The 26527-nt window shown below is 37.3% G+C and overlaps 1 protein-coding gene across 2 annotated transcripts in view; it reads right to left on the bottom strand.

Moving 5' to 3' along the window:
• Nucleotides 1-26527, bottom strand: part of SEC23A (SEC23 homolog A, COPII coat complex component) — a 75309-nt gene that overhangs the window by 34274 nt on the left and 14508 nt on the right. Inside the window, exons 2-11 of one of the 2 annotated variants that reach the window (XM_070775490.1) lie at nucleotides 25421-25503; nucleotides 20869-21110; nucleotides 19432-19489; nucleotides 19126-19212; nucleotides 17981-18217; nucleotides 16708-16787; nucleotides 15345-15489; nucleotides 8454-8612; nucleotides 6941-7056; nucleotides 2045-2168 (exon numbers count right to left, since the gene is read on the bottom strand). In XM_070775490.1, the coding sequence (XP_070631591.1) occupies nucleotides 2045-2168; nucleotides 6941-7056; nucleotides 8454-8612; nucleotides 15345-15489; nucleotides 16708-16787; nucleotides 17981-18217; nucleotides 19126-19212; nucleotides 19432-19489; nucleotides 20869-21089 (1227 nt within the window). In that variant the 5' untranslated portion in view covers nucleotides 21090-21110; nucleotides 25421-25503. Of the gene's footprint in view, nucleotides 1-2044; nucleotides 2169-6940; nucleotides 7057-8453; nucleotides 8613-15344; nucleotides 15490-16707; nucleotides 16788-17980; nucleotides 18218-19125; nucleotides 19213-19431; nucleotides 19490-20868; nucleotides 21111-24892; nucleotides 25051-25420; nucleotides 25504-26527 lie in introns of those variants that run through there. The other variant, XM_070775489.1, reaches the window with a different exon arrangement.

Below are 26527 nucleotides of genomic sequence, written 5' to 3' on the forward strand. Positions count from 1 at the left end.
TTTTTTACCTCTTTCCACAAATCACATATGTTCTTAGTGGCATCTAGAATGGTGAATTCTCTGCCAAGATTCATCAAATGAATCACCGTCTATGGCAGCATGACCTTATGAAATATATTTCTTAAAAAATATGACTTGAAAATTGAAATTACTGCTTGATCCATGGGCTGCATAACACATACTGGGTTAGCAGGCATGAAAACAACATGAATCTCATTGTCCGTCAGAGCTGTTGGAGTACCAGGTGCATTTTCAATGAGCAGTAGTATTTAAAAGAGAACCTTTTTTTCCTGAGCAGCAGGTCTCAACAGTGGGTTCAAAATATTCAGTAAACATGCGGTAAAGATATGCTGTCATCCAGGATATGCTGTTCCACTTAAAGAGCATGGAGAGAAGATTCTTAAGGGTCCAAGGATTTTCAGAAATGGTAAATGAGTCTTAATTCAACTTACAGTCACCAACTGCATTAGCCCCTAACAAGAGAGTCAAGACTGTCCTTTGAAGCCAGACATTGACTTCTCTCTAGCTATGAAAGTTCTCAATGGCATTTTCTTCCAGTAGAATACAATTTCACCTACATTGAAAACTTGTTTTAATTAACTACCTTCATTAACTAACCCAGTATCTGTTATGCAGGCCATGGATCTTAGCAAGATCTTCTGGATAATTTTCCTGCAGCTTCTACATTACCACTTGCTGCTTCCCTTGCACTCTCATACTTTCCTTAAATGTTATGAACTGACTCTGTGCTAGCTTCAGATTTTTCCTCTGCAGCTCCCTCACCTCTCTCAGCCTTCCAAGAATTGAAGAGAGTTAGGACCCACTCCAGTACTCTTGACTGGCAAATCCCATGGATGGAGGAGCCTGGTAGGCTGCAGTCCATGGAGTCGCTAAGAGTCGGACACGACTGAGCAACTTCACTTTCACTTTTCACTTTCATGCACTGGAGAAGGAAATGGCAACCCACTCCAGTGTTCTTGCCTGGAGAATCCCAGGGACGGGGAGCCTGGTGGGCTGCTGTCTATGGGGTCACACAGAGTCGGACACGACTGAAGCAATTTAGCAGCAGCAGCAGGGCCTGCTCGAGATTAGGATTTGGCCTAAGGGAATGTTATAGCAGGTTTTATCCTCTATCCAGGCTACTAAAAATATCCACAATCAGGCTATTTCACTTTCTTTTTGCTATCATTCATGTACTTTTAATTTCCTTCAAGAACTTTTCCTTTGCCTTTACAACTTGACTAAATGGTGCCATAAAGCCTAGCTTTTGGCCTGTCTTGGCTTTTGACGTGCCCTCTTCAGTAAGCTTTTGATTTAAAGTGAGAGATGTGGGACTCTTTCTTTTACTTGAATGCTTTAGAGGCCATTGCACAGTTATTAATTGATGTAATTTAAAATATTATTGTGTCTCAGGGAATAGGAAGGCCTGAGAAGAGGGACAGAGATAGATGGAGTGATCAGAACATATACATTTGCTGATTAAGTTCACTATCTTAAATGGGCATGGTTCATGGTGCCCCAAAACAATTATGGTATTAATGGTAACATTAAAAATCACAGATGACAAATGCAATAATAATGAAAAAGTTTCAAATATTGTGAGACTTTCCAAAATGTGACAGAGACATAAAATAAGCAAATGCTGGTGGAAAAATGGTGCTAACAGACTTGCTCCACACAGGGTTGCGCATAAATCCTCAACTTGTAAAAAACATAGTACCTGCAAAGCATGATAAAACAAGGTATACCTAGCCTTAAAAAGTTAAACCCTATTTAAACAAAAAATGGAGTCAAAGGAAATTTTACTTATATGATTTTTTCTTGTTTTAACAATTACCTATGGATGCCCAAGTAAAATTTCATTATATGTTTAATAATGAACAGTATTATGGTGAATAAAATCTCTAACTCCAGGTTTCAATATAAAATAACCACAATTTTTAAAGTATATATTGAATTTGATTGATGGTATTTTAAAATTATGATCAAGCCTACAAATTTCTCTCTTGGTAACATACCACACATGTCAAGTTTTAGCTCTTACCTTTATTTCTAACGTACCACCAAAGCCCATTTTAAACTGCCCATGCATATCTTTGGTAAAAACTCTTTGAAAGGTCTGCTTGAATAAAGAAGTGTTGAAAGAGTCGCCCATTACCATGTATCCTCTGCATGAAAAGAACAAGAAACAATGTGATGCGAGTACTTGGGTCCATGTGATAAAACCAGAAAAGCAAATTATTTCTCAACACTACTAACATTTTAAAGATATTTCCTCAAATGTGTTTATTAACATTAATTTTAAAAACTCAATTATATGAAAATATTCCTACCCCACAAATAATCTCAATTCTGAGGGTACCTGAGTGCCCCTAACACTTGTATTTATCCTCAGTAACTTTTTTAAAAATCTTTTTTAAATAAGTTATACATCATACATTACAAAATTCAGAAAGCACAAATGGGTACACAGTAACATATGTGTTGGAAGTGAGAGTTGGACTATAATTTTATGAAAGCTGAGTGCAGAAGAATTGATGCTTTTGAACTGTGGTGTTGGAGAAGACTCGAGAGTCCCTTGGACTACAAGGAGATCCAACCAGTCCATCCTAAAGATCAGTCCTGGGTGTTCATTGGGGGGACTGATGTTGAAGCTGAAACTTCCAATACTTTGGCCACCTGATGCGAAGAGCTGACTCATTTGAAAAGACCCTAATGCTGGGAAAGATTGAGGGCAGGAGGAGAAGGGGATGATAGAGGATGAGATGGTTGGATGGCATCACCGATTCAATGGACATGAGTTTGGGTAGACTCTGGGAGTTGGTGATGGACAGGGAGGCCTGGCGTGCTCCAATTCATGGGGTCGCAAAGAGTCGGACACGACTGAGCGACTGAATCGAACTGAACATGTGTCTCTCTCCTATCCCAGTTACCCAGTTCTTCCTGCTAGTGCAGACAGCTGAGTTAATGGCACGCATTCTCATTTTTACAAACAGAACATCTACACGTGTATGTGTATATGCATGTGTTGGTCTCTGTGTGCCACATTAAGCTGTTAAGTGTTACACCCAGTGAATGAGAATACAGGGATACTTTGGGAGCATTTTCACTTTATGCACTTACATACTGTTAATTTTTTTCCATAACCATGTACTTCTATAAATTTAAGTTTTAAAAAAAACATTAATTGTCAAATAGAAACTATCCAAGATGCCATTTCCACCCTAATAAATCAGCAAAGCAGCCTGACAATGTATCCTGTTGAGGAGACTGTGGGAAAAGTAGGCACTTTCATAACTGCTGATGGGAATGGAAAATGGTGCAACCCCAACTCAAGGGAATGTGACAATATATAACAAAATTAAATATGTATTTTCTCCTTAATCCAGCAAACATACTGTTAGGAATCCATCCCAAAGATCACTGGGCAAACAAAACCAAAAAGCAAAATATAGGCACAAGTCTATTCACTTAAGTATTTTTTACAGCAATAAAAGATTGGAAATAATCCAGATGATCATCTGTTGAACTAGCTGAATAAAATACAGTACATCCACACAGTAGAGTAATATACAATTGATCTTTGAACAACACAGGTTTTGAACTGCATGGGTTCACTTACACGTGTGGTTTTTTTTTCAGTAGTAAATACACAGAACCATACTATTCACTATGGTTGAATCTGAGAATGTAGAACTGCAAATATGGAAGAACCACAGATATGGAGGCCAGCTATAAATTATATTCAGACTTTCCATTATGCAAAGGGTCAGTTCCCCTAATCCTCAAATTGTTCAAGATATTTCCAGGATGTGAGTAAAAAATGTAAAGTAGGAAAAAATGCAAAGTAGGGGAAAGTGAAGTCGCTCAGTCATGTCCGACTCTTTGTGATCCCTGCACTGTAGCCCACCAGGCTCCTCTGTCCGTGGGATTCTCCAGGCAAGAATACCGGAGTGGGTTGCCATTTCCTTCTCCAAGGGATCTTCCCAACCAAGGGATCGAACCCCGGTCTCCTGCATTGCAGGCAGATGCTTTACCCTCTGAGCCACCAAGGAAGCCCAAAGTAGGGGAAGGCATGTAAAATTTCTGTTTACGTTTAATCCCCCGTTAAATGGGGGATTAAAAAAAAACTTTAGTAAAAAATTAAAAGAGGACACATATACTCATAAACAACATGAATATAAACATTTATAAACATTTTGTATAGTTTTTAAATAATAAAAACAATCAAAAATTAAATTAGGCAAAAGAAAAAAATTAAAAGAGGACACATACACTCATAAACAACATGAATATAAACATTTATAAACATTTTGTATAGTTTTTAAATAATAAAAACAATCAAAAATTAAATTAGGCAAAAGAATAAAAACAATCAAAAATTAAATTAGGCATAATTAATCAATGGTAATTTTTTTAATAAGATTGTATTTATTTATTTATTTGACTGTGTCAGGTGTTCATTGAGGCATGCAGGATCTGGTTCCTGGACCAGGAACTGAAACCAAACCCCCTACATTGGGAGTATGGAGTCTTAGCCACTGAACTACCAGAGAAGTACTCAACAATAATTTTATTTTTGATACTGCTAAAGTCCTTATTTATGTCATCTCTGATGCTATTATACATTGTATGTTGTTAAATTTTGTTTGCTCTTTATTGTTGACTCTTGAACAACCCAGAGTTGGGACACAGACCCTTATGCTCAGTCAAAAATCTATGTAAAACTTTTTAGTTACCCCTTTGTATCCACGGTTCCACATCCCCAGATTCAACCAACTAAGGATGGTGTAGTAATTCAGTGCATATTTACTGAAAAAATACCCACATATAAGTGGACCTGTGCAGTTCAAATTCATGGTGTTCAAGGGTCTACTGTATTTGTTGCTGCTGCTGCTGCTGCTAAGTCGCTTCAATTGTGTCCGACTCTGTGCGACCCCATGGACTGCAGCCCACCAGGCTTCTCCATCCATGGGATTCTCCAGGCAAGAAAACTGGAGTGGGTTGCCATTTCCTTCTCCAATGCATGAAAGTAGAAAGTGAAAGTGAAGTTGCTCAGTCGTGTCTGACTCTTAGCGACTCCATGGACTGCAGCCTACCAGGCTCCTCCATCCATGGGATTTTCCAGACAACAGTACTGGAGTGGGGTACCATTGCCTTCTCCCACTGTATTTGTTACTGGTATACAAAAATATAATTGAAGCTTGTACACTGACCCTGATTTAGAAGTCTTGACAACCTAACATACTAATTTTATAGTCAGCATGTACATTCTTTCAGATTTTCCACTTTTGTAAACATACCATCTATAATGATCTACGTTATCACTAAACCTAGTTAAGCATCCTAAATTAATGGCAACATATACTGCACCCTATTATCTGTTCCCTTTTACAACAAACTTTTATGCAAGAGCTGTCTATACCCTTCCTAGTCAGTGTGGCCCTTGATCCATCAACATTAGCATCACCAAGGGTCTTGTTTGAAAAGCAGAATTTCAAGTCCCATCCTACGCATACTAAACCCAGAATCTGCATTTTACCAAGATATCCAGCTGACATGTAAATGTGAAAGGGAAGTCTGAGAAGTTCTGGTCTATACCAGCTGCTCCCAATCCCCTCTCCTGTTCCTTTTCTTATTCATTCTAAGTCAACTTTCAATGCTCTTAGGAAAGTCACCAATGACCTTCCTAGTGATAAATTACACAATCTTATAATCTCATCTACTTTTACTACTTTAAAAAAACCTGTAATATTCTGGCAACTCCCACATTTATATCTACAGATATAAATCCAGACCTATCTTCTGCCTTCCAGGTTCTAATAACCAACTGCCTACTCAACTCCTCCAATGGATGTCTACCGGCATATGAAACCAAACACGTTCGGAACTGAACTCCTAATCTTCTCCCCAACTGTTCTTCCTCCCAGTCGTACCCATTTCAATAAAGAACAGCACAATCCTTCTAGACTCATTTGCGTTTCTCAAACCCCAGATCCAACCTATCAGCAAATCTTCTACCTTCTAAATATATCCAAAATCCAACCATGTCTCACCACCTGTGATTCCACCACTTGCTTTTCCTGTATCTCACCGCTGAAGACAACTGAAATCAGTGACCCTTTTAAAACATTTATTCAAATCATATCACTCCTCTCCCGAAAACTCACTAATGACTTCCCATCTCACTCAAAGTAAAATCCAACAAACCAGGGATAGGAACATATTCAACCTGATAAAAGCATCTACAAAAACCCACAGCTAACGTTATTCTTAATGGTGAAGGACAAAATGGCTTCCCCCTAATATCAAGAACAGGCAAATCTATAGAGAGAGAAAGTAGTTTTGTGGTTGTCTAGGCTGAAAGGGGAGGGGAAGGAAGGAGAAATAGAGAGTGACTGCTAATGGGTACAGAGTTTCTTGCTGGGATAATGTAAATGTCCTAAATTAAATTATGGTGATAGTTAGAATATACTAAAAAAATAAATTATATCCTTTAAGGACTTCCATGGCTGTCCAGTGGTTAAGACTCTGTGCTCCCAATGCAGGGGGCACTGGTTTAATCCCTGGTAGGGGAACTAAGATCCCACATGCCACATACCATGCAGCACAGCCAAAAGAAAGTAAAATAAATTATATGCTTTAAATGGGTAAATTTTATGGTATGTTAATTAAAATTCACAAAAGCCACTAAAGTAATAAAATACAATGAGTTGAGTATCAAGATGAGCTTTTCAAACAGAACTTGTGCCTTTTTAACTGTACTTTACAAAAAATTTAGTTAGCATCACTGAAAGGAGTATAAGAAACTTAACAGCTGTTGCCCTAGAGTGGCAGGATGATGACTCGGTTACTTTTTCCAAAATTGTCATTGGTTTATACTTGTAAACTCTCATTATTAGTTTATAATTGCAAAACTTATAAAAATGTGAATACATACCCGGTAAGGTTAGGACAGCACTTCATCTCCAGGAGACCTGTCTGATCTAATGCACATGCATAGATATCGATAACATGACCAGTGGTAGCAGCACGATTAGCCAATGCTTCAAAATGCTACAACAGAAGTTTCAAGACCAAATCAAAGTAATGTACAAACTTCATCATCCTATAACTCTTTCACCATCAATAGATCAAGATGATCTAAGAAATGTTCAGAGTCCATAATAATGTAAATGGGATTTGTCCTAATTTAATTTTCTATAATGTCTCATAAAATAATACAATAAATTCTAGTAAGTCTGGCACTTTCACATTCTTTAATTCTTTCTAAACTCCTCAATCAAGTTAACCTTGAAGAAAAGCATAGGGAACATCCTGCTCTTCATACATAAAAATAATAGAAGAATCAACACAGAACTTTTTCTTGGCTAAATCTATACCCAAGTAACATCAAAAATAGAGAGACAATAACAAAATCGTTAAGATAAACAAATACAAAACTTTTTTTATAGCTCTAAGAAATATTCCAAGCTCAAAAGGGAAATTAGGTGTCAGGAAAATAGTATCCATTAATAGTAACAAAAATTATCTGTTATTAACTACACACTAAAAATTGAATAATGACTACCAAAAAAAAAAAAAAAAACCATGAGACAATACAGCACAACTAAACTAAAATTGTAAACTTTAGAGAACTTTTTTAAAAGGGTGTTGGTTGGGAATTAACAAGCAGAACCAATACAAGGGTGTCAAGAATCAAAAGTAGTAAAAATGTACTGACACAAACCCAGGTAAAACTGAAGTTTCATGAACAGAGAACAACTCATGAGAAAATGATGGACTATTCAAATTACGAATAATATTCACATCTAAAGGGCAGCCTCTTGGAAATGAGAAATAGGAAAATTTAAGAAATTCTTCCTTATGGGAAAGACATTCTTTAACGTGAATATTAAAAAGACACACAGGTTTTCTCCCAGGATTAATTTTTAAAGAGACACCTACTGGTGTCCACTATTAAGTTTTTAATTAAAAAGTTAATATTTAAATTAAATTAAATTTAAAAATATTAAATTTTTAATACTTCAGCCACCTGATGCTAAGATCTGACTCATTAGAAAAGACCCTGATGCTGGGAAAGATTGAAGACAGGAGGAGAAGGGGACAACAGAGGATGAGATGGTCAGATGGCATCACTGACTCAATGGACATGAGTTGGAGTAAACTCCAGGAGCTGGTAATAGACAGGGAGGCCTGGCGTGCTGCAGTCCATGGGGTCGCAAAGAGTCGGACACAACTGAGCAACTAAACAACAAAATTAAGTTTCTAAATATTTAAAACCAGAAAAAAAATACCCTAAGTTATCAAGGAAAAAAAGACTATTTCTCTAATTCTGAATGGCAGCTATAGGATCATCACAATATCGGATTTATCATCAAGTAATTCTATTCCTCCTTCTTCACCAAATGAATTTTTCTAATAAGGCAAAAAGACTTAAAAATCAAACTTACCTTAGTTCCCTTTTTGACATATTTGGCATTGTCTTTTTCAATGTCATGCCATGATCTTATGGGTGTCTTCAATTCATCTCCAACCACCATTCCAGGCCCCTGAGTGGCTGGACCACCAATGAACATCATGATACGAGCACCAGTGTTGGGAAAAGTACACTATTAGGAAAAAGTAACCCATGAGAAGAGTTTAAAGGGAAACAAATGGATACACATTTCTGATACTGAATTTTGATATATTCTTTCTAAACAACAGGAAAGCACACATATTTCAAGAACAATCAAATGTTTAACAAAATTTAAACACAAGATATATCTTTCTTTTGAAATTCTATTCTAATGGCCATGTTTTTCTAATTTTATTTTTTTTTCCTAATTTTAAAATTATCTATAAACCTGATCCCTATAAGCAAGGTTGTTCCTCCTTCTTAACTAGTACAGACAGGAAGGAGTAGGGAAAGAAGAAGAAAACAGGGCACTCTATTTGTTCCACAAATAAATAATATCATATTCAAAATGCTTTTATTTTTAATTTCTATAAGCAGTTATTGAAAAAAAAATACAGAGTGCATTTTCAAGCTACTTATTCATTACATTCAGAAAAGAATATATCACTTCTCGGGCTTTTGGCTAAGATCAAGTGCAGAAAAGAATGTAAGTGATATAAACTTTAATAATAATTTTAAAAATCACATACTTAACAAATCTAGGGAAGAGCAAGGAAAATTGCCTTTTAATTTTCATTTTCATATATCCTTATATATTGTTGGAATGTTCTTATTAGGTATACTTATTACTTATATGACTTTCTTAAATTAGGTTAATAAATAAAAATACTCTTTTCATCCTGGGTATCATCTTGCTGATGTAATACCAATCATGTAAAGCTGAAACATCAGTAAAGAAGAACAAATAAAAGTATACAAACCGCACATCTTCATAACTAGAACACAAAAAACATTTAAACTTTGAATTACTTATAAGGAAAAAAATAAACACTAAGTCCCAGTGAGCTATCTCCCATGCAAACCTTCACACAGAGCAAGGGCAGTTTGGGGAAAAGTAGAGGGAAGAAAGAAGGGAGCTAGCAACCAGCACAGAACAACTGCCAGACTCAAATGAAAACTTAAAGGAAACTGAAGAAAAGCAAGAAAATACCCAAGAGCATAAAAACTAAGTAAAGAGTAAGAGAGCAGAGACAAAGTGGCTGAAATGGAAAACAGGCAAAGATCCAATTTATGTGTAACTGAAGTTCTTAAAGAAGATAAAACAGTTAAAAAACTAATACTTAAAACTATGATACAAGAAAACTTTATAGAAACAAAAGATTTGAATACACATATAAAAAAGGATCACCAGACACTAGAGAATATTTACCCACAAGACATTCTAATAATGCTATTAAGATAATAAAGATAAATTCCTCAAGACCTCCAAGCAAAATGATCAAATAATTTACATGGGCAAGAGAATTAGACTGGCATCAGTCTTCTCAAAATCATCAAAGCAAGAAAACAATGGAGCATCATTTTCAAAAACTACCAGAAAGAAAGTGAGAAGCAAGGCTTTTTATATCCTGCCAAGTTATCCTTCAACTATAAAAAAAGCCACAGAAGAAGTGTTCAAACATTAGACAGTTTATGAAATTCTGTACCCTTACATCTTCTTAAGAAATTTACTAGAAGACAAATTTCATACAACAAAGGGACTAACACTACTCTCAACATATAGTTTTGTACAACTTTGATTTGGAGGCATGTTAATGTTTCACTATACATACACACACGCAAAAGAGGAATGGGATTTTTTAAAAAGAAATGTACAGAATGTGCAACAAATCAAAAACATAACCACATGAAGTGGGGGGAGGATGGGGATAACTAACCCAGTTCACTTTTGAGTATAGTGTATTTTGTCTCATATATCCTCAGAATGTTAAATAAACATTGAGCCCTAACTCCTAGGCTTTTTCACAGAGATCTGAGCTAAAAATTCTAAAACTAGTCTATCTGTATTCTAAGACTGAGCAAATAAGTAAATATATTTTAAATAGTCACAGCCAGCTTCTCACGGTCAAAGGAATTACAAATATGCAAAGTGGGAAGGACAGAATAAATCCTGTGGTACTAAATTGGAATTAGATATATTTGAAAGAAATCTTGGTTTCTAATATATATAGTGTTTATGGTTGTAATAGAGATAGACATAGATGTTTGCAGGGGAATGTAGATATACGTGTAAATATATGCACACATACACTTAATTATATGGGTATGTGTGTATATATATAAATATATAGCTATAGAGAGAAAGGGAAACATACATACTTATCTTCTTCTTATACATATCTGCTTCTTAGCTCTATTCACTAGGACATAAAAGCAATGACATTCTAGTAACAGTGAGCACATGAACCATCAGTTCAGTCACTCAGTTGTATCCATCTCTTTGCGACCCCATGGGCTGCAGTATGCCAGACTCCCTGCCCATCACCAACTCCTGGAGCTTGCTCAAACATGTCCATCAAGTCAGTGATGCCATCCAACCATCCATCCTCTGTCTCCTGCCTTCAATTTTTCCCAGCATCAGGGTCTTTTCCAATGAGTCACTTCTTCACATCAGGTGACCAAAGTATGGGAGCTTCAGCTTCAGCATCAGTCCTTCCAATGAATATTCAGGACTGATTTCCTTTATGATGGACTGGCTGGATCTTCTTGCAGTCCAAGGGACTCTCAAGAATCTTCTCCAACACCACAGTTCAAAAGCATCAGTTCTTTGGCACTCAGCTTTCTTTTTAGTCCAACTCTCACATCCATACATGACTACTGGAAAAACCATAGCTTTGACTAGATGGCCCTTTGTTGGCAAAGTAATGTCTCTGGTTTTTACTGTGCTGTCTAGGCTGGGCATAGCTTTTCTTCCAAGGAGCAAGCATATTTTAATTTCATGGCTGCAGTCACCATCTGCAGTGATCTTGGAGCCCCAAAAAATAAAGTCTGTTTCCATTGTTTCCCCATCTATTTGCCATGAAGTGATGGGACTAGATGCCATGATCTTAGTTTTCTGAATATTGAGTTCTAAGCCTACTTTTTCACTCTCCTCTTTCACTTTTATTAAGAAGCTCTTCAGTTCCTCTTCACTTTCTGCCATAAGGGTGATGTCATCTGCATATCTGAGGTTATTGATATTTCTCCTGGCAATCTTGATTCCAGCTTGTCCTTCATCCAGCCTAGCATTTCGCATGTTGTACTCTGCATATAAGTTAAATAAAAGCAGGGTGACAATATACAGCCTTGATGCACTCCTTTCCCAATTTGGAAGCAGTTTGCTGTTCCACGTCTGGTTCTAACTGTTGCTTCTTGACTTTCATGCAGATTTCTCAGGAGGCAGGTAAGGTGGTCTGGTATTCTCATCTCTTTAAGAATTTTCCACAATTTGTTGTTATTCACACAGTCAAAGGCTTTGGAATAGTCAATAAAGCAGAAGTAGAAGCATGGTCATGTTCCAAAAGAAACAGAGCTAAAAGAAACCAGGGCTTCTAAATGGCCAACTTCAGGTCAAGGGCAGGGAACATGTAAGATGAGCATCTTACTATACTAGAAAGCAAGTTAATGTTCAAACAGTGATGAGGACATATAACAAGGACCCAGGAGCCAGCTTGAAAGGGCTCCCATTGCAAAATCTGGACAATTTGAGTTTCAAAACAAAAATAATGTCAGTAAAGGAATATAATCCATTGGATGAAATAAGAATTCACATTGATATAAACATAAATGAAGAACAGAACACTCAAGTAGAAAGTCAATAAATGTAGAAGAAATGATGGAATTAGAAAGTCACTATTTAGCCCCCCTCAATAATAATTGATCAAGCAAGAATCAAGAATGGACGCTAAAACTACTGGGTAAAAGTTTGATGAGTACACAAGGAATCTCCCCATTCAGTTCAGTTCAGTCGCTCAGTCATGTCCGACTCTTTGCAACCCCATGAATTGCAGCACGCCAGGCCTCCCTGTCCATCACCAACTCCCGGAGTTCACTCAGATTCATGTCCATTGAGTCAGTGATGCCATCCAGCCATCTCATCCTCTGTCGTCCCCTTCTCCTCCTGCCCTCAATCCCTCCCAGCATCAGAGTCTTTTTCAATGAGTCAACCCTTCGCATGAGGTGGCCAAAGTACTGGAATTTCAGCTTTAGCATCATTCCTTCCAAAGAAATCCCAGGGCTGATCTCCTTCAGAATGGACTGGCTGGATCTCCTTGCAGTCCAAGGGATTCTCAAGAGTCTTCTCCAACACTACAGTTCAAAAGCATCAATTCTTCGGCGCTTAGCCTTCTTCACAGTCCAACTCTCACATCACATCCATACATGACCACAGGAAAAACCATAGCCTTGACTAGACGGACCTTTGTTGGCAAAGTAATGTCTCTGCTTTTGAATATGCTATCTAGGTTGGTCATAACTTTCCTTTCAAGGAGTAAGCGTCTTTTAATTTCATGGCTGCAGTCACCATCTGCAGTGATTTTGGAGCCCAAAAAAATAAAGTATGCCACTGTTTCCACTGTTTCCCCATCTATTTCCCATGAAGTGATGGGACTAGATACTTACAATGAGAAAAATATAACGTTACAGTGAAGAAACCTGGTTGAAACCACTTTGACCAAGTGATCAAAGCTAAGTAAACCAGCAGTAATAAAATAAGTTAACGTCACATCATGGACTTCCTGAGATGCTGCACTAAGCAGATCGCAAATCAGTATTTGCATTTTTTTTTTCAATATTCCTGCCAAAAGTGCAAAAGCTCAATCTACTCATGAGAAAAAATCAGATAAACCCAAATTGAAAGTCATTCTACAGAATAACTAGCCTAAACTAACACAAAATTATAAAGCCATTGTCCTACAATTAAAAATTTCAAAATTAAAATTAAAAAAATAACTAGACTGTACTCTTAAAAAAATATTAATGTCACAAAACACAAAGAAAAACTGAGGAACTATTAGAATAAAGGACACTAAAGAGACACAACAACTGAATACAATACAGAGTTAAGATTAGGATAACTGGTGAAATGTGAATAAAGCTTAAAGATTTGGAAAATAGTGTTCTATCAATGTTAATCTCATAACTGTTGAATGAGCTGCATTACAAAAGGATGTTCTTGTGTAATTAAGAAATACACACTAAAATATTTAGAAGTAAAGGGATATGGCTATAACTGACTTTCAAATGGTTTCACTATCTATATAAATATCTAGAGAGAGAAGGACAAATCAAATGCAATAAATGTTAACATTTGAGGAATCTGGTTAAAAGATATAAAGGAATTCTTTGAACGATTTTCATGACTTTTCCTATGTTTGGAATTATGTCAAACTAGAAAGTTAGAAGAAAAACAAAACTGAAAGTAACAGACTATAACTCGTATAAAACAGGAGACCATCAACCCACAGTGATATTAATAAATAAATGAGTAAATTGAAAGTTTAATGAGGAATGGGATATTTTCATAGTTTTAAAGATCCTCACCATCTAACGTTTATTAATCATAAAGGGAAGAGAAATGAGAGTAATTTTACAGTGGAGACTTCTGCCAGACACATTTTAATGAATGATCAAAGTGATCATCATCAATAATGGGGCAAATGAAAATCATGTGTCACCTGATAGGCTATAAAAAGAACAGAGCATTACTTCTGTGATCTTCCTGCCAATGATGCAAGACCTCAATCTAATTGTGAGTCTACCATCAAGACAAACCTAATTTGAGAGACATTCTATATACTGGCCTGAATTTTCCAACATGCCAAGGTCATGAAAGCAAAGGAAGGCTGAGGAAATGTACTCGAGTGAAGGAGACTAAACAGACATAATCACTACATGTGCGTGCATGCATGCTGAGTTGCTTCAGTCGTGTCCAACTCTTTATGACCGCATGGACTGTAGCCCACCAGGCTCCTCTATCCACGGGATTCTCCAGGCAAGAACACTGGAGAAGGTTGCCATGCCCTTCTCCAGGGGATCTGCCCGACCCAGGGATCAAACCTGCATCTCTTATGTCTTGCGCATTGGCAAGCAGGTTCGTTACCACTAGCGTCACCTGCGAAGCCCATCACTACATGCCTCTGAATTAAACCTTTTAAGCAAAAAAAATTATTGAGATAATCAGTGAAACTCGAATGAGTTCTGAGAATTAGATGGCAGTAATATATCTGTGTTATGTATTGTATAATTCAATGGATATGAATTTAAGCAAACTCTTGGAGACAGTGAAGGACAGGGAAGCCTGGTGTGCTGCAGTCCATGGGGTCGCAAAGAGTCAGATGCAACTTACAAATGAACAACAACAACACAACAATACATCAGTGTCATGTATTGTATAAAACATCAGTGTATATATACTGATATATATATATCACATATTTTAAAACCTGATTTTAAAAGTTGTATTGTGGTTATGTAGGAGAATATCTTAGTTTATAGAAAATACAGCTAAAGTATTCAAGGAGTTAGGAACATCACTTAATCACAAATAGTTCAGAGAAAAAAGTCCTTTGAAACTTTTCTAGTAACATTTCAAACTTAAAAAAAAAAAAAACTTTTTTTTACAAAAACTCTTCTAATTATTAAGATAAAGCTAAGATATGTCAAGTTTAAAATTTTCAAATTGTATTTCATAAAATTCTCCTTATCCTGCCACTCTTAATATTTGGGTAAACATCATTCCAGAAGCTTCTCTATACACAAAAGGATACACCACAGATCAAACTTTAAACAAAATCATGTATGTCCTATCCTGTAACCTGATTTTTCCACCCAGCATCATCTTGTGCATACCAGTCCATACACACATGTACGTATTTACATTCCAAAATAAAGTTACTGTCACTACCTCAAGGAGTCCTACAGCTATGGAAAGTGCCACCCCAGAGGAACGCAAAGGTCTCTTTCCCTGTGGTACAGGCCAGGGGTCTCGCTGAAGCTCTCCCAGAAGGTCTGTGAGATTCATGTCTATCTTCTGTACTGGCTGTAAGAATCTACAAAACAGAACAAAATAAAAAGCCATTGATAAATGTGGGTGAAGGTTTAAGAAACAAATTGTCCACTTTCTTAAAAACAGAAAAAGAAGCTGAATACAAGGCAGACCAAATGGTTCTCAAACTTTTGTGTATATCAGAATCGGTGAGAGGGTTTGTACTGACACAGATTGCTGGTTCCAGGGTTTTGTTTCAGTAGGTCTGGGGTGGTGACCAAGAATTCGCATTTCAAGTAAGTTCCCAAGTGATGCTGTCTACTGCTGAGGAACTCAGTGAGTACAATTACTGTAAAGAGAACACTCAAACCAAGTATTACTTTGGGACTGCATCTTCCATTTACCAATCTAGTAAGTTTTAGAGTTACTGAATTAATTATGAGAAGACACATCAACTCAATTTTACTAATACCATCTCTGATTAGTAAGTTTAGCAGAAAAAGCTACCCACAAAACTAAGAAGGCAAAATTAAAAGCTTATGGGGACCTATTTTTGCTTGGCTGCCCTCAAGCACAAAAATAAAATTTTTTGAACTTAAAAACAGAAAATCAGGAATATATCAAAACTATATTCCAGGGGCCTTCCTGGTGTCTCAGTGGTAAAGAATCTGCCTGCCGATGCAGGAGACACAGGTTTGATTCCGAATCCAGGAAGATCCCACATGCTGTACAGCAACTAAACCCCTATGCCACAACTACTGAGCCTGTGCCCTGGAGCCTGCGAGTCTCAACTACTGTGAGTCTCAACTACTGAGCCCGTGTTCCGCAACTTCTGAGCCCGTACACTCTAGAGCCTGTGCTCAGCAATGGGAGAGGCCACTACAGTGAGAAGCCCTTGCACCGAAACTGAAGAGGAACCCCCGCTCACAGAAACTAGAGAAAAGTCCGTGCGACAACAAAGACCCAGTACCATTCAAACAAATAAATAAATAAAATGCCCCACATAAAGTTAAAAAAAAAAAACAACTATACTCCAATATTTAAAAAAAAATTTTAAAGACTATATCAAAACTAAAGTAACTCCTTACATTGTCATAATGAAAAACCAACCATTTCAGCAATGTGATGTTACTACAACTCTTTAAAAAGTATACTAATTCAGTATTTATATTCCTAAAAATATTTAACGGTATTGGATCACTGAAGGCCTGTGTTCAAGTTAAGGGTGAAGACAGATGTATCAACTGTAAAACTGTGAAGTTCTTTTTGACATATTTATTACCTATTGGAAGGAGGTGGCTGCTGTACCTGAGGACCACGTGTTGCTTGAGTAACTGGTACTTTAGAGAGCCCCAGCATTTCCTGTAAAGAGATTATTTCTGTGATGTCTGTTTAATTACTCCTACAAAGATGTATTAACTATTTATGGCATGGAAGGTGCTTCCATAGACGTTAGAAACACAAAAATAAAGAACACAAAATCTCTTCCCTTGAAAGCAAAACTTCCAGTTGGGAAGACTATGAGGTCAACAGTGATATAATGAAATAGACATCATAAGAGAGCAAAGTACAAAGTGCTATGTGAGCAAAGTAGGGGGAAACTAGCCTAGAATACTTCACTTCTAATTAATAGTCAAAACAGATTACTGTGTAACTTGGATGTCTGTATTCTTAGCTTGTTTTCATCAGCAGCTATATAGTTCAAGTATCTGTTATGGGCCAGGAATGTAATGGTGAAAAATATAAATAGTCCCTGACTGTATGAAAATTTAAATCTGGTGAAACCAACAAAAGTTGAAGCATTAGCTAAATAAGTGTAATAATAAATATGAGGGAGAGATAATAAGCAATTGTATAAAGGGGGGTTATACAAGGGGGGTTATTATTATAAAGTAATAAACATCTTGCATGCCTATGCTTCTTAATTCTCTGACTTATATGAACATTCTCTGCCCTCTCAACTATCTTCCAATCGATGAACATATTTAAAGTAATATGAATATCTCTCATCATCTATCAAAATATCTAGACAGAAAAAGATTTTGAAAAATATATCAAGATAATCCTAGTATGTTGCACATAACTCCCTGCCTTGGAAGACAAGGCTTTAATTTGCTTCAAAGACAAAAATATCCGAGTGTATGAAAAAATATATATATTCACAGTTCACCTATTAACTCTCAAGCCTTAAAATACCTCCCCTTGCCAAACACCAAGTGTTTAGTTCCTAAGTGACATGCAAGGAAACAAAAGTGGTTGCCTTCTCTCAGTCTTCAGCATGACTCGTCTACAAGCCTTCAAATCTTTAGTAAAACAGCTTCAGTTTCACTCTAAGTTTTACAGATACTTCAAAAGTAAAGGGTCTTCAATCTCTATGATTACAGTGTAAGGCAAACGAAAGAAAGCTGAGGCCATCACTAAATTTAAAGGCTTTGTTATAATACAACTATATTAGTCATTCATAATATTTTCTGGAAACATATATCTAGAAGGCATTTTTAGACACACATAGAGTGATGTGCAGAGACAGGCAAACTACCATTCTTGTTGCTTACCTGCAGTTGTTTGGCAGACAGATCTTTTGTTCCTCTGAAGACATAGCTTTTTGAAATGCCCTCACATCCAAGTTCATGAACCTGCACCATTCTCCCAAAAGTAATTAAGCCAACCAAAGCTGTAGGTGGTAAAAGGCTTAGTGACATCTGCATAGATTCTTTCAGGGCTTGTAAATCTTCATCTTCCATGCAAGTATCAACCACATAGAGGAATATCAAAGGCATCTGAGGACCACGCTTTTAAAAAAGATTGTGATTAAAAAAAATGTTGTTTTAAAAGTATAACACTTCAGCTCAATACATAGGATAATCAATAGAGGACTAATTAAATAATTTATTATATGTTTAACAATGGAATTCTAAAAAAGCCATTTTACAAATGAAACATTATATATCTAATACATCATCAAGTGAAAAATTAAGTTTATGAACATTAGTTATGTTACAAGAAGGGGAGTTTCACTTTCAATTTTACTTAACTGCATGAAGTTTCATTTCTTACAACAAGCACTTTTTTTAAAACAAGAACACAGTAACTTTAAAGCTTAACAGCAAAATTAGGTGATTTTTATAAAATAATCATCTAATCTGAATTGCATTGTAAGGGAACTAGAAACTAGTCCGAATGGACAAATCAGTGACAGACTCAAGTGAGTCATATTCTGCTATCTCTACAACATTCATAAAAGACATTACCTTAATACTTAATATTAAAATAAATTATATAAAGCTGTTCAGAAAGGGAAGAAAAATTATTTTCCTAACAAGAACCAATTCAAGAGTAATTTCATTATTAGACTTGGGGATATATCATTAGGCACCAGTTTCATATTGACCAAGTATCTGTAACTAACCTTCCAACTACAAAGCAAAATTGATACTTTACTATTTATTAACCTACTCAATATAGCAAATCAAACCTCCCCACCCAAAATCCTGGCCACCTTTCAAATAACTACAATAGAAATTACCTTGCTCAAACTGACCTTGACAGTTCTTACCTTTGAAATGCTCAATCAATTCAATGTGAGAATGAAGAATGATGCCTTTTAAGTCAGCTCAATTGAATAATTATTTTGGTATAAAGTATTGCTATATTACTGGATATTTTAAACTTCCTTAAAAAGTTACTTTTATGTTCTTACCAGAACTACATATTCAATGCTAGAAAACTGAGGTAAAAGTTCAGCAGGCTGATTCAGTTCAGATATACCAGCGTAAGTCGGTGGAAACTACAGGTAGAAAAAAGCAAAATATTTTAACAAATTATTACCAAGTAATGAACTTTTAAACTGAAACAAATTATTTCCTGATCACTTAATTACTTAAAAATAGATACTTTAATCACTTATTTATTTAATCCTATAAAAAAGTAATCTTTATTTTCAAATATGTATTTTCCTACAGTATTAGTATTACAGCATTAACATCTACATTGGGGGCTTTCTTACCTGATTCCTCTGATAACAAAAGTTGCAAGCCCAGAGTTTTGCTCGATAATCCACTTGACTGTTTTAAGAAAAGATACAATAGCTCATGATTTAGCTAAACTGTGCAGTAATTCCAATTTCAATAAAATTAACTTCTTTCTGAAAATGAATCAATTCAAATTGACAGTGAAAGCAATCTTTAAAAGCCATTTATTTTTAGGTGTTGCCAATATTTAATTCATACTTTTAACACATACAAGCTCACCAAAATGAATATATTGTAACTTTTAATGTATAGCAAATACCAACGATAAATTAAGATAATCTTATTTTTTTTCTCCAAGTGACTCAGTGACTTCTAAACTCAGCTCTAGAAAACACATATTCAATAAAAATATATATAGTTACTGAATGCCATTATTCTAGGTACTGATGATAAGTAAATGAGATCAAAGGTCTTATTTTCATAAAGCTTATATTCTAGAAGTGAAAGACAATAAACAATAAATGCATAAATGCAGAAGATACTTTTAGAAAGTGATAATAAAAACTAAAGATAACAAAGCAAGACATGAGAATGTATTTGGGAGGGCAACTTTAAAGGAAAGCCTTCATTAATAAACAACTAAAATGTAACTGAAATGAAAAGAAACCAGTTACAGGAAAATCTGGGGGCAAAGCAATCCAGGCAGCACGTATAGCTATTGCACAAAGTCTGTGGCAGAAATAAGTTAAGTATATCCAAGAATAGAAAGAAGATAATGTGTAATGTAGGTGAAAATGAAGAAAAATGGATGATACAGATGAAGGCAGAAATATACACAGGCTACATTATATAGAGCTTTACAGGTCTTGATAAGGGGTTTGGATTTTTCATTATAAGTGTAAATTCTCCACTCTTCTGGGTGGAGAAGAGATTACTGAAAGGCAAGAATGGAAACAGGAAGATCAGTTAGGAAGATAATGAAACCACCCAAGAAAAGATTACCATCTTTTGAAGCACCATGTATTAGCAGAGAATGAGAGTAAGAGACAGGATGAGTACTGTTCTTAAGACAGAATGCACCAGATTTGCCAGTGGATTGAGTGGAAAGAGAGGGAGTAGAAAGAGGAATAAAAGGTGATTCTTCAGATTCTGGCTTATATAACAAGAAATCATAACATTTTCGAAACACCATACTACCCAATTATGACTTTACAAATGACACAAAATGAGGTGACAGCCAGCATCAGTATCTAGAGAATACTGATAGAATCTAACAGTTTACATACTGACAATTTTGTATTTGGTTTCTTTGTAACTCACTACAGCTAGTATGAGTCTAAAATTTTATAGCTCTTTGGTTCTACTTTAATTTGAAAAAATATAAACAAAAACATTTTATATAAATGAACAAGTAAGAAACTACATTTTTAAATCATAAGGACACTTTAGTGTTTTCCATATGCTTTAATTACCATAAAGGATTCAAAACTGCACGGCAAGTGGTCCTACTACAGAGAACAGGTTCATATTGAATGGGTGGCAGATCTGGTCTCTCCTTCAGTGGTGTAAATAAGGCTGCTACTGGAACGACCATTCTTGTGGCTTCCAATCGACTCGATGGCCAAACATTCCAACTAAATCGGACTCCATCTCGTTCTTCATTTTGTTGGATGAATTCCAAATAGGTTGTCATTGTAGAGCTTGATTCTTATTTCTGTAACAAAATTAAAAGATATTTTTAAATCCTATTAAGAAAATTCAAAATAAGTATGGTTTTCCCAGTTCCACTGATACTCATCCATTAGAAATCATAAACGAAAGAAAATAATTATCTCAGAAAAAAATTAGCTAGTGAACAATGACCTCAATTATAACAAAATAATGAATGGCTCTACAGAACCCAAAGCTCATTAGGCCCCCAAAGAGGTATTTTATCCTTTTTTCATTCACTCTTGAAAAAAACTACAGAAAAAATAATAAATGATAAAATTGATGTCCCATTGATTTAAGTCAAAAATGGGGAAAATCCAGGTCTTAAGTTTTCTGTATCAACCTTATCAGTTACATCATTCTAATAAACAGATTGTCAAAAACATTAAATTCTAAAACTCACCTGCTTTTCTACCCAGAACGAAGTAAGCTTCCATTAAACTTGTTAAATATAATGCTTAAGAGTACACAACAAAAAGATTTTTCTAAAATGAGGTACTTCTATTTTAGACAGGCAATTTTTTATTATACTAATACAGGACATTTGAGGAACAAGAAATAAACACATGGTAAGTGTGTTCCATGTGATGTATATATCACTTACTTCTTTTGCAGAAACAACTCAGAATACTTCTAACATTCCAACATATGAGAGCATTTTAAACTCTAATTTGAGACATATAATTTCAAAATAATCATTTAAACTCACTACCAGAAGAGGGAGATGCCATTTTGGTTAGGGCCCGGTATCAAAAGACATCTTCACCTTGTTATTCTTTAGCTGCTTGACTAGGATGCCAGCTCTCCTACCTAGGCAACAGGTCTGTCTCATGCTCTCAAACTGCAGCAGTGGTTAGTGATGGAGGGAAATTATAAAATTTAAAGGTCTAAGAAGATAGAATCTCAAGTACTATCTGGCTGGCTAAAAGATTTGTGGGAGGGATGAATGGCATCAAGAATTGGAGAATTATGAAGGTAAGGTACCAACAGAGCCAGCATGGATGCTGAAGTTGCTAAGAATAATGATGGGATGAGGAACTGATTCTAAAATATAAGTGAGGGAAGAAAAGGTATTATTAGATATAATAGTTTTCATAAAAATGCTCAAATATATTTTGATAATACAAATTACAGAAACTGATGCTTAACAAACCTAAGTATCTTAAATAGCTAAGAACTTTCCCTTCTTTAAAGAAATAAGAATGTTATTAGTCAATTATATCCTAATTGAAAATATAATAAGAAAATAAAAATTAGACACTGTATTTCCTCCTATCAGAATTTCAGAGACAACTAGGGAATTTTATACTAAGCAAAAGCAATCATGGATTTTTCAAAGATTGACAAAGGGTAGAGAGAAATCCTAAAATAACTAGATTTGTTTAGAAAAGATTATTTTAAAGCTAAATATAGGAGATGGCTTTGAGAAAAAAAGAAGCATTTGAGAAAAAAATGGCTGTTGAAAGATAATGATAAAATAAAGGTCAAGGATAATCAGAGGGGAGTTAAAAGATGCCAACATTAGTTTTAGCATAGGAAACAATAAGAGTTTTCCAGCTCCATACGTGAAGCCAGATTTCCTTCATACAATTCAACCAGACAACATATCAAAACAGCAAGTAGATCCGAAAATCCACCTGTCTTCTATTAAGCCTGGCTCAGCTGGTAAAGAATCCTCCTGCAAAGCAGGAGACCTGGGTTCAATCCCTGGGTTGGGAAGATCCCCTGGAGAAGGGAAAGGCTACCCACTTCAGTGTTCTGGCCTGAAGAATTCCATGTACTGTATAGTCCATGGAGTTGCAAAGAGTAGGACGTACTAAGGGACTTTTTTTTTTCTTTTCTTTTGTTCTGGATCCTCAATAATGTTTAAGATTATAAAGAGGTCCTGAGAATCACTTCCTTAGGACTCTAGGGCTTAATTTAAAAGCATGGAAGCTGGTAGAGCAGGCTCTATGAAACTTAACGTGAAGACATCTACACACAGCCATTGGCCAGGTTTAAGTTTCTACAAGAGGTAACAAGCCTGGATTGTAACTTGACATCCTTACTTTTTACTGAGACATACTGAGTATCACCTGATTGATATTTAAGTACAATTCCCCTCCTCTTCCTCACTGTTTTGTCTCCTCAATCGCTCTGCTCTAAGATCATATTTGTTCTCTAAATCACATCTATTTATTTCTTACATTATCACTTTTCAACAGCAGTCTGAAAAATGTCCCACGTTTTTCTTCTTAACTGGTCCGATTACAGAGACATGCAAAACACCTCCCCATATTCCCTCACCTTTCCAAGGGAGAAATTAATCTTAAAATCACTCACTCTAGAACCAATCCTGCCAGGCTTGGTCCCATATTCAACAACTGCATATCTGAAATAAAGTCCTTTTGCAAACCAGCTCTTTATGAAATGGCATTATTTGATAAGCATTCTCTCCCCTAGTACTGTCTGTATAAAAGCATAAAACTAAAAAATTTTGATTCAAACACTAAACTAGGATGCAGACAATATACTAGTCATTACATTTTATTAAGTGGTACAAAACATAAAAGACCATTCTAAAGAAACGTCTCCTTTACAGCACAACTTTTAATCATTGGGAATGTACTTTCTTATGGTATAACTAAAGTAAAGAAACATTAAGTCACTTTAACCTAGCACATCAGATATATGCCCATTAGCCATTTTATAGGTAGATAAGTGAGAAACATTGTAAATTGCAAGTAAAATTTGAGTTCCTTCCAATCAGATATATCTGTTAATAGACAATTAAATGTGGCTTTCCCACTTTTCTGTCCTAAAATCCTCAAAGTAGTGTCTTCAACTACTTCCCACGACTAGATTTACTATACTGTACAAATAGCTTAACCTCTCTGATCCTCAAATTCTCATCAGTAAAATGAGGGGTTTCGGCTGGAAAACTACAAGGCCCCTTCCAAATCTAAAATTCTGAGCCAATTAAAAATGACTGAACTTCCAAAATGATGTCAGTTAAGACTACTGGAGAAGGCAGAAAAGGAAGACTTAACATACATCTATAATTAAATCTAAAACTTCTTTTAACCAAGTTCACTTGGCTAGTTATCCACTCCTTTGAAGGGTGGACCTTGAGGAAGCTCCCGGATTCAACATACTCACTCCAGTGATTACAAGCAGATTTACTATGACTTTTCCCTTCCCACCAAAACGGGAAAACATTTAGGGCCGAATGGAAGTACGGAAGATGGGTCCAATCTTAAAACTCAAGTCTATTTGTAATCAAGGCCCAAGGTGTGAGCTCTACCTGCACTTTTCTCCTTATCCCCTTTAAGTCCCAAAGCCAAACTACGAGTGACGAAGTCACGTCGGGTCAAAGTCTAGGGCTCTTCGGATGAGACAAGGAATGAACCAAGAAGCCAAAGTACCCAGAAGCGGCGATGGGGTGGGGTGGGGTGCGGTGGGGAAGGCAGATCGGCCATGAACGGAGGGTGGGGTGCTGCGAGAGATGCCCTAACTGCTGTTTTTCACTCGACTCTATCTTTCACTCCTGATTCGGGGTAGGTGGGTGAGGGAGCCGGGTTCCCAGGCCCTGATAGAACTAAGCAGAGGGGGTGGGTGAGAAGGTCACAAGTTCAGGGCTCAAGGCAGCCCCCGCCGGGCCGGGTTGCAGCCCCTGCGCACCCCCATCTGGCCTGGGGCACCCAGAAGGCAGAGTGGGCACCACCCTCGAGACCCCGGCCCGCGGACCCGCCGCCGACCTTCCCCCGCTTCCCAGTGAGCGCTCGCGGCCCCGAAATCGATCCTTACCACAGTGCCACCACGTACGAGATCTGCGCCTGTTGCAGCCTCTACCTTACAAATCCGTCCCCTCCGCCGAGCGGCAGCGGCCGTGGCACCGCAATCAGGGACCGCGCAGCCCCGCCCCCGGCCTGCGCACAGAACACTGCTGGACCAACATGGCTGGTGCCGCCTCTGCCACGTCAAAGGGAGGGGGAGGGGCGGGGCGGGAGCTGGGGGCGGGGGCGGGGCCATTCTGGGGGCGGGGCGACCGAGCCGCCGAACCGCAGGGGAGCGAGCGGGACCCCTGCGGAGCCGGGAGGTTGGAGAAGGGGAGGAGAGAGGGGAGGGGGGAAAGGCGGAGACGGAGCTGGAGGGGCGGGGCGACAGTGACAAACCCAACACGACTACCCCGGAGAAGCGCGGAAACCCGGTGGAACTAAAACGCGAGGGTGGGGCTGCGTCGTGGCGATGCGGTCTCCTCTCCCAGGAGTCACGGCGGATCCCACTCCCCGTGGGCCTCCACGATGTACGACCTTCTGTCGCCAGACTCCTCACCTCGTTGAGAGAAACGGAGGTGTTCCCGAGGACATCCTCTCCTCTAGGGCCCTGGTTGATTCCAAAAACAAGCCGCATCTCCCCTGAAAAAGCAAAGTGAGAAGTTCATTCTTTGACTTAGTGCAACAAACATTTACTGAACGTTCGTCTGCTTTGTGCTAGGCACAGTAGCGATGCTGTGATACCGCGTAGGCAAAAAAGGCCAAATATTCGGTCTGGAAGAACTTACATACTATTTATACACTATTGATGTGTTCCCAGTTTACCTCCCCTTCTACACTGCCTCTGCCACCTCTCCCCGCTAAACACATACAAACACACACACACATACCCTCTACAATCTTTGGTTGATTCATCTTGATGTGTTTTCTGCTTCTCTTTTCAAGAAAAGAATTGAGCAAAATGGGGAAGACAGAAACTGGCTGGAAAGACACTGAAGCTTGATGGTCCGAGGCAATCCCACCCTTCAGTGAGGAGTTTGTTGACTAAAAAAATAATATAGTCACAACCTTAAAGAAGAGAGGTATTTTATTTGGTGGAAATGTTAAGGACTTTGAGCCCAGAAGCAGCATCTCACTAGACCTGAGAAATCTGCTCCAAGGAGGCAAGAGGGGGAGTCATGCTATATACAAGTTTACAACAAAGTGGGGCAGGCAGTCTGACCATCAAAGATTATTGTGAGGTAAGAGAAAACAACATTCAGAAAGCTAAGATCATGGCATCTGGTCCTATCACTTCATGGCAAACAGATGGGGAAACAGTGGAAACACTGGCTGACTTTATTTTGGGGGGCTCCAAAATCACTGCAGATGGTGACTGCAGCCATGAAATTAAAAGACGCTTACTCCTTGGAAGGAAAGTTATGACCAACCTAGACAGCTTATCAAAAAGCAGAGATGTTACTTTGCCAGCAAAGGTCCTTCTAGTCAAGGCTATGGTTTTTCCAGTAGTTATATATGGATGTGAGAGTTGAATTATAAAGAAAGCTAAGTGTCGAAGAATTGATGCTTTTGAACTGTGGTGTTGGAGAAGACTCTTGAGAGTCCCTTGGACTGCAAGGAGATCCAACCGTCCATCCTAAAGGAAATCAGTCCTGAACATCCATTG

This window comes from Bos indicus, chromosome 21 (assembly GCF_029378745.1).
Source record: "Bos indicus isolate NIAB-ARS_2022 breed Sahiwal x Tharparkar chromosome 21, NIAB-ARS_B.indTharparkar_mat_pri_1.0, whole genome shotgun sequence".
Lineage (NCBI taxonomy): Eukaryota > Metazoa > Chordata > Mammalia > Artiodactyla > Bovidae > Bos > Bos indicus.